General features: G+C 39.4%; 2 protein-coding genes across 3 annotated transcripts; one reads left to right on the forward strand and one right to left on the reverse strand.

Annotated features, from left to right (window-relative positions):
* Positions 1–227: 227 nt before the first annotated feature.
* kctd9a (potassium channel tetramerization domain containing 9a) lies at positions 228–5,510 on the reverse strand. 2 transcript variants are annotated; one of them, XM_087797573.1, is made up of 12 exons: positions 5,372–5,510; positions 5,033–5,154; positions 4,803–4,846; positions 4,632–4,728; positions 3,834–3,892; positions 3,636–3,764; positions 3,506–3,573; positions 3,349–3,444; positions 3,100–3,249; positions 1,914–2,019; positions 1,711–1,844; positions 228–1,462 (listed from the first exon to the last, which is right to left on the reverse strand). In XM_087797573.1, the coding sequence occupies exons 1-12, from the start codon at positions 5,417–5,419 to the stop codon at positions 1,346–1,348; spliced, it is 1,170 nt and encodes a 389-aa protein (XP_087653699.1). In that variant the 5' UTR covers positions 5,420–5,510; the 3' UTR covers positions 228–1,345. The 2 variants fall into 2 exon arrangements, with proteins under 2 accessions (XP_087653699.1, XP_087653691.1); XM_087797565.1 differs by having other exon boundaries at positions 3,636–3,892.
* Positions 5,511–5,837: 327 nt separating this feature from the next.
* Positions 5,838–7,642, forward strand: ankrd39 (ankyrin repeat domain 39). Its single transcript, XM_087808638.1, has 5 exons — positions 5,838–6,095; positions 6,204–6,307; positions 6,381–6,584; positions 6,662–6,810; positions 7,528–7,642. The coding sequence occupies exons 1-4, from the start codon at positions 6,002–6,004 to the stop codon at positions 6,806–6,808; spliced, it is 549 nt and encodes a 182-aa protein (XP_087664764.1). The 5' UTR covers positions 5,838–6,001; the 3' UTR covers positions 6,809–6,810; positions 7,528–7,642.
* Positions 7,643–8,347: the final 705 nt, after the last annotated feature.

The following is an 8,347-nucleotide window of genomic DNA, read 5'->3' on the forward strand; positions in this document are numbered from 1 at the left end:
TGAACAAACAAAATATCTTTCAAACGAAGCCATCTACGAGAGTTTTACCTTCTGAGCCAGAGATCAACAGCAGCTCTTGTCTCGTCTGTCGACTACACAACTGTTACCTGCGGCGCCTTTTAATGCAACCCTTCCCTGCAGGAGGTCTCAGAGCAGGATTAGCATTCATTACTTCCGTCATGTCACACATCACTTGACCAACCATGCAAGAAAGAAGAGTTCACATATTTATTTCAACAGTTTATTTCATAACAGTCGTCACTGGAAACATGTTTCCTCGGTCAAGTGCAATAACAATCACAGCTGAGGAGACTTTAAAAGACTCCTCAGCCTCAGACTTTGTGAAAAGACCACCCCTGCCCCATATTGCATTGAGAGATACTCAAATAAATAAGTGTGCACCCTTCATGGAGTGCACAACATGATTGCCTTCGTCAGCTTCTCTGGTACCGCGTCGCTCACGTGACTTCATGGTATTGCATCAGAGGAGCTTTGAGCTACAGCTGATTCGAAACGTCAGACACAAACATGCAAAAAGTCAGATCGTTTCTCAACATGAAAAGGGAAATAATAAAAAAAAAAAAAATTGGAAGCACTGGATTACATCTAGAAGGTGACATAAAAGGAAAGACGTGCAAATAGTTCCAAAGCATGATTAAGGGTGAGAATCACCACAAGAGTACAGACTTCTGACAGTTGGATACATGTGTGATGTAAGAGATGACATCAATATCTTGTATATAAGCTGTGCTACATGTGAATGCATGCAGGAGCATCAATCGTAAACCAAGTTACCAAATAAAAGAGGTAGATTTACAGATTGACAAAAGAATTATTGAGCACATTTAAAAGGTCATATATTGCATACATTAGCTTCGTTGAGATTGAGCGCAGAGCTTTCCAGCACGGTGCTGTTTGTATGGCTTTGGCTTGCATCGCTTTACTTTGATTAATAATCCTGCACAAGTTCAGGAGAAATGCTTGGCTAGCGATAAATGAGTGCGCAGTTTCAGCAACACAGTGGAGCTCAGGCAGCGTTCGGACTTTGCTGCTGGTTTTAGCTCTCAATAATATCCCGTAAATCGTCGTATAAATTACACAAAAACGTTACATGAACATCCTCACATATATACTTCAACATTATTTTGGTTGGGTGATAAATGCAGCTTAAAAGAACAGACAAAACGAAAAGAAACTCGACCCTGGATAACGTTGTAGTGCAAGATATTTAAAGCCGACGTAACTTTAAAAGGAATGGCAGGGGTGTGCATAAGTACCTGCACTTCATGCAGGTCGGAGAATGATCGCAGGAATATTCTGGAGGAAAAGTGGAGGTGTAAGAAAGTTATCTGACACTCTGCGACATGTGCAGCGGGGTCAGCATCTCTTCGAAAATGGCTCCCTTCACATTGGATCCCCTCAGGTTGGCCTCTTGGAGATCACAGCCAGAGAGGTCGCAGTTCTGTACGGAGAGAAGGACACAGAGGGAGTCAAAGAGTTACTAAACCGTCCAAAAAACAATTAATTTAGGACAATACATCAAGGAAACGTTAAGTAAGTAAGTAAGTAATGGTTATTGCTAGAGCGCCTTTCTGTAGAAATAATAAACTTTGTAAAAACATGCAACCGGATGAGTGGTCAGATGATGATGTAAATCGGTATATGTCGGGATGATGCCGATTATAATCCCTCCTGCTAATGGACTCTCACCTCCAGGTCAGTGCCGGCTAAAGTGGCCCCCCGCAGGTTGCAGTTCTTCAGCTTTGCGTTCTTCAGAGTGGCCACACGCAGGTTGATGCCGGTCATCTGGCTTCCTTCCATGTCCACTCCTTTCAGGTTGGCTCCTGATGAATGTTAAAAAAAACAACTTATCATCTGAAGGACAACCAGCTGTTTCAAAAAAAGACATTAACCTTCCAGATTAGCCTTCAGACCAGATGGGTCTTCAAAGTTGCAGCCTCTCAGAGACGCTCCTTCAGCATTAGAACACAGCATTTTCACCCCTTGTAAGTTGGCGCCCTAAATATGGAGGGATGGATTCAACATGATGGACCAGTTTCATGAGTGAAGAATACATTTGTGTGTGTGTCATTTAACCGAGAGACTTGGTGGTAAAGAAGAAAAGAATGAGAGCTTATTTTGATCACGTAAACCCTCTGACTTGAATAACGGGTTCAGAGCTGCAGGAACTTCATTGAAGCCATCTTCTATTTTCATCAAGCAACATGCAGCTGTGAAGCTTTGACCAAACTTTTTATTTTAATCAATGCCCAGCTTATATTTATATATATATATATATATATATATATATATATATATATATATATATATATATATTTATATATATATATATTTTACTATAGTAAAACATGCTGCGTTGTTCATGTTTACAGCATGTAAGGAGAGACGGATACAGCTGCAGACAGGTAGAAGAAGAGAAGTAGAAAGCACGACAGATGGACACACAAAGATGAGTGCACACGCACAACAAACGTATTGTGAAGAAACACAAATCAGACAAAATGAGAAAGATTCAAGAAAATGAGAAAGATATTGTATAAAAAGACTGACATGAAGTAATAAAATAAACAAAAAAAACAACAATAACATTTAAAATGATTGTAAAAAATGACAGAAAAAGATGGAGCAACAGAAAGAAAATAAACCAATAATGTCAAAATAAAGACAGACAGATGTCAATAAAATAAACAATGATTGCAAAAAAGTAAAAAAACAGAGACATACAGATAGAATAAAAACAAAGAATATAAAAAAGGCAGAATGAAAATAAACAAAGAATGAAAAAAAGACAGAAAAAGAGATATAAACGGATAGACAGACAGGCAGGACATAAGCGGAAGCTGAGACAGAAAGAATGACATCAGACCTGCTGAAGACTGACCAGAGAAAATGTCAATCACATCTGTTGAAGTCGTGATGTCATACATGCAAACAGAAGCCTCCAATGTCAGTCACATCGTCTTTGGTGGACTCAAGTGTAACAAGCACCCGTGTCTGTGGTCCGACATATATTGACCATGTTCTCACGTTAAAAGCTGGTCATATGAATCATCTAGAAGAGAAGTTCATCAGACTCACGTCCAGATTTGCTCCCGACAGATCCGCTCGCTCTAGATTAGAGCAACACAGGTTGGCGTGAGACAGATTGCAGCGGCTCAGATTAGCCATTTTGAAGTTGATGTAGCGCAGGTCAAGTCTGGACAGGTCAGCACCGCTGAAATTCAGACCCTGAAGACGTCACAGAACAAAAACATGTTTGCTGTGACACACTACACAATGCCCACCATACAGGAATAATTTCAATATAATGATTTATTCGCGTTCTACCTGGCATCGCAGCTCAGACTTTGTTGGTGTAGCCAAAAGAAATCTCACAAGTTCTTTGCGGGAAATGGGGGAGTGGTCTCCTGGAGGCTGAGAGGTCTGATTTCGAATGACAGTAGATTAGTTACCGGACAAATATCCTCTTCCTGAAAAGTCTCACCTTGATGACTTCTTCAAACTGCTCTGAAAGTTGCTCGATTCCAAAAAAGCGCGCTTCCTCAAGAACACCTGCAAGATAGTTTACAGGTTATATAACCTGCTGTCATGAGTCACTTACGGTGAATGTTTACCTCGTATGTTGACGCCTTCGTTGATGATGAGCTGACCGTGTCTCAGGTAGTTGAGAATGGGTTCAAAGTAATCGGGGCTACGGTCGATGAGGTAGGCACCATGTTCATCCTGCTTGTTCCCCCAAACATCTGAGGAAAAAACTAACAAATGCATGATGTTTTTAAAATAAATTGTTACACTGTGTCTTTGATACAGACCTTTTCCTCTGAACATGCGTGCGAGCATACTCTCAGGCTCCTTGCTGACCAGAGTGCTCCTGGAAGTTCGAAACAAATAGATCATATTTAGAAAACAACGGTTATCTTTTCTTAGTATTCACTCTTCTAGTCTAGAGTTTTATTTTCTTCATTTACAAAAAGCATAAATGAGTTAATTAAAGTCTTGCTAATCAAATGTGCTTCATTCTAACAAATTTTATTGAGGTCAATAATGACATTTTGAATCCAGAATATAATTATTTTTATTTACTGATCAAACTTACCATTTAATTTGATTGATCATTGAAAGTTGGCTTAATACAAGACCATATTATTTTATCAAAAATATAAACTTAATATAAACACCTTTTTTTCAGAAATAACTAAACATTTAATAATTACACTTCAATCTACCTGAATGACAAGATAACCTAATACTAGTATTATTATTGTGTGTTTAATAATTAGGCATTTTCTTAACTTGTGTAATCATTTTCCACTATAAGTCTTGAAATGGAGCATACATATATACATTCTGTTTGTAAATGTGTTCTCATACAAAGTTTTGCAGTATTTTAAGATAAAAGGGGAAATCAGACGGGTTGTATTGTGTTAAAACCATAAAGTGAGATCATTTCCCCATGTTTAATGATGACTATATAGAAGTTCCTCAAAATGGACCGATTGTTTGGAGACACTGGTTCAACTTTTACAGATAAAAGTTTAGATAGATAGATAAACTTTATTGATTCCTCTGGAGATCATTTATAACAGAAGTTGCAGTTTGTCTTCACCGACCTGGTGGTGGTGAAGAGACGGCCACCAATATTGAGGGTCAGCCAGTCAGTTTGAGCTCCGAGCTGATCGGGCGTAGCTTTCTCTTCATGATGCGGGTCTGAAATTCAATCAAATGTGTTCAAAAGTTACATCAACAGAGTGACTCAGAAGTAAGTTTAAAACGGATCTCACCTATGTATGGGTCTCCTTCTGAGACGTACAGAACATCATCGTCTCTGTTGAGACACATATTCATTACTTTTGTGTTTTCTCTCAAATTTAACAGAGATTTAATGGGTGTTATTTGGTAAGAATAACACTTATATTCTGAATAGTAAGGAAGTAGTATTAAATAGTATGTGGTTTTGGGTTATACTGGAGGCCAGATTATGACCTGAACCTGGGCTCATATTATATCTCACCTTATAAGGGCGATGTCATCGATCAGACCTCCCTTCCCATTGTACAGACTGGATGCTTTGATTCCTAACTTATTGCTGGCTACGGAGAGTAAGTCAGACAAGGTCCCGTACACCGCAACCACCTGGAAGGAAACCAAGACTTTAATTCATTCGAATTTTATCCACAACCAGATCTATGTGCAGCTTAGACTAAACTAGAGCGTCATTAAATATCATTTAAATCAAGGTAGCAGTGAAAGCTAACACGGTTTGGTAACTTTAGCCATAATTGAAAACGTATGTCCAGTGAATGTTTTCCATTTTCTTCGCCAATATCTTTGGCTCGGCTTGTCCGCCCACCTTGCCGTTCTTAGACGTTCCGTTAACGAATAACGTGACTCTTCTCATGGTGGACTCTTTGGTAGCATTGGTTGTGTTCTAGTTTCGCAGATGAATTAGATCCAGCTGGAAGAGACATCAGTGCAGCTAGCTCTGAAGCATCAGACGACAACAACACGAGACTGATGATGCGTTCAAGGAACGCTAGGAAATTATCACTTCTCCTCTATCACGTGTCTCGTTGTATCGTTAAAAAACACGATTGGGTTTTATCTCCTTGCATATATATGTTTAATTGTTTTTATAACATTATATTCGTTTTTATTTTATTTAACTTTTTTGTTTTGCGAAGTATATTTTAACACAATTCTGCGTACCATACGGCACGTGAAGAACAATTTGTCAACAGCCCTGCCATTGGTCGGAATTCACGCATATGACTGTGCGTCAGATGTGACGTCACTGTAACACACTTCTGGTGCTCACTGTTTCCATTCTCTGATCGAGTGGGTTTGGAACAGAATTAGATCAGCGGTGTAGACTTCGATACTCGATCGTGTTGTGACTGTTTTTGAGCCCTTTGACGATGACATAGCAGTCGTGGTTGACTGTGTCTCTCTGGACACAGTTTATTGTTCACGAATAAACACGATGGAGACTCTGTCAGCTCCGTGTGCGTGTTGTTCTCATCCGGTCTCATCTTCTGATGTTTACCAAACTGTAGACGAGATGGATTTCGAACGAGGTTCGTGTTTAACGCACAGTTACTTTCCAGCCTGACTCGCCTTTGTTTACTTGTGTCGGGCACCTCACCAGCAGTCATGACTAATCGATGGACGATGTGACTTCGCAGGTATCTGGTCAGCAGCCATGAATGGTGACTTGGAGAGAGTCCAGTCATTGATCAAAAAAGGCACGGATCCCAATCTAAGAGATTCTGCTGGCTACACCTCTCTAGTAGGTTTGTTAGGGTGATGATGGTTGAACATCTACATGTCTCAGTTTCAAACTAAGTATTTTCTCATTTCAGCACTATGCAAGTCGTGGAGGTTTTCTGCAAGTGTGCAGGTTTCTCCTCGAGAATGGTGCTTGTGCATCTCCCCAGACACCAGGGGGCGCCACACCGCTGCACCGCTCATCTTATTGTGGACATGTGGATGTAGTTAGAATCCTGCTGCTCCACAGAGCAGATCCCAGACTCTGTGATGATGATGGGGCAACCCCTCTGCACAAGGTTGTCTCTCAAGACTACTAGAGCTGCTCCTAACCCCCATAATTATAGCTTTAACTGGAGTGTGGTTTGTTTTGCAGGCTGCAGAACAAGGTCATGAGGAAGTTTGTCAAATGCTTCTTCAGTATTGTCCAGTGCTCTCCAGCCTGGAAAATAAAAGACTCCAGCTCCCCCACCAGCTGGCTCCTAGTGGACCTCTACAGCAGCTTTTAAGACCACCTGCATGACGGTGACTTTCCCTCGGATAACTACAGTAACAACTGAAGGATGAGAAATGGCATTGTTTATATTATGTCAGAAGATTGTTTACAATAATTTAAAAACATTAGGGTGTACTTAAAAGGATGGCTAGTTTGGTCCAACCATCACTCCAATTGTGGTGTAAAACCAATTTTACAAGATATTTAAGTCTTGAAAAAACTTGTTTGCATTAAATCCATACATTTTTCATTCATAGTATTTGATTAAAAAGTAAATGAAGTGTTAAATTACCTTGTGTTCTTCTTTGTCTTATACACCTTTTATTCTTTAAGGAAAGACAATGTTTTCTAGTGATGTTTTCTGGATCCATCACTGTTGTTCTCTCAAGCAACATTGAATGAGACTTATTTTAATCTACACTTGTCTGTTTTGTTTAAACTGTATTATATGTATCAAATTTATTTCTTTAAACTTTTCTTATCACATCATGAGAGTCACTCAATTAGGTTAAGACATTTTGTGATGAAGGATGTGGCCTGATCTGATGGATAAAATGATCATTTCCACACCCCGCTTCTAAAATATGTAGAAGTGCACGTGGCCAGCCAGAAGTGTTCTGCGGCTATGTAGACTTGAACTGTGATACATCTGTTCTTATAACTTTATTCCTTTATTCCAACCCAAATGCTGACCAGTCTAATGGAAGACCTACTTTTCTCTAACTCATTGTTTTTCATTCCAACAGGTACTGACCACTGCAGAGAAGTAAGATGCGGGTGCCATAAAGATATGGTGTGTGTGAACTAGTTTGTTACAAAAAAAATGTTAAATAATAATTTATTAAATAAAAGGAGAGAGCTACTCACTGTGGGAGGAATTTGTTGAATGTTATACCTCTGAGAGTGTTTGACACATTATCTGACAGACTTGAAAATAACGAGCAAATATGAGTGTATTCAGTGATCTTGGTACTCGAGCGTTGAGCATGAATAAAAAACGAACAGAAAAAGTGGAAACGTTGTAGTAAAGCATACCGAGCGGCAGGGAGCGCTGTCGACTTCTGGTCAAAGTGTAATTATTGAGTTTAATACAATGACGTCACCCTCCATGTACTCACGCAGTCGCTTACTACGTCGCAGTTGATGAGAACATCTTGAACTTACGTCAACTAAGCGAAGAGAAAAGACAATGAATATGTTTTTGGGTCCTGGCTCTTGCACCCTCATACATGTAGATGCTTGGAATTGCCTTTGAAATAAATTCTGAAAGTGTAATGCTTGGATCCAATTGAACTGAAAGCTATTGTTAACTGAAGCTCTCAGCTGTATTGGGTAAAAGGCGGGGTACATACCCATCATCCCCGGTCCATCACAATACACTCCCATTTACTCAAGATTGAGTATATATGATTCAGTTACAGAGAAAATTAATGTTTTATTGAGTGAGTTTGTGTATGATGTTGCCCACCCTCTACTTTAATAGAAAAAGTGATTGTTTTAGCTGGAATTTAATAAAGCTGAAAAATAAAGCAACAGCAGAATAAACAAGTGGAAAAACATGATGGT

The sequence above is a fragment of the Callionymus lyra genome, chromosome 1 (genome assembly GCF_982586985.1).
Source record: "Callionymus lyra chromosome 1, fCalLyr1.hap1.1, whole genome shotgun sequence".
Lineage (NCBI taxonomy): Eukaryota > Metazoa > Chordata > Actinopteri > Syngnathiformes > Callionymidae > Callionymus > Callionymus lyra.

Excerpts from the sequence above, each read along its gene's own strand:
- ankrd39 (XM_087808638.1), top strand. The coding sequence starts at position 6,002 with ATGGAGACTCTGTCAGCTCCGTGTGCGTGTTGTTCTCATCCGGTCTCA. Across the intron at positions 6,308-6,380 it reads CTGCTGGCTACACCTCTCTA|CACTATGCAAGTCGTGGAGG; the intron begins GTAGGTTTGTTA and ends TTCTCATTTCAG. Across the intron at positions 6,585-6,661 it reads GGGCAACCCCTCTGCACAAG|GCTGCAGAACAAGGTCATGA; the intron begins GTTGTCTCTCAA and ends TTTGTTTTGCAG.
- kctd9a (XM_087797565.1), bottom strand. The coding sequence starts at position 5,419 with ATGAGAAGAGTCACGTTATTCGTTAACGGAACGTCTAAGAACGGCAAG. Across the intron at positions 5,155-5,371 it reads GAACGTCTAAGAACGGCAAG|GTGGTTGCGGTGTACGGGAC; the intron begins GTGGGCGGACAA and ends GTTTCCTTCCAG. Across the intron at positions 2,020-3,099 it reads TGTCGGGAGCAAATCTGGAC|GGCGCCAACTTACAAGGGGT; the intron begins GTGAGTCTGATG and ends CTCCATATTTAG.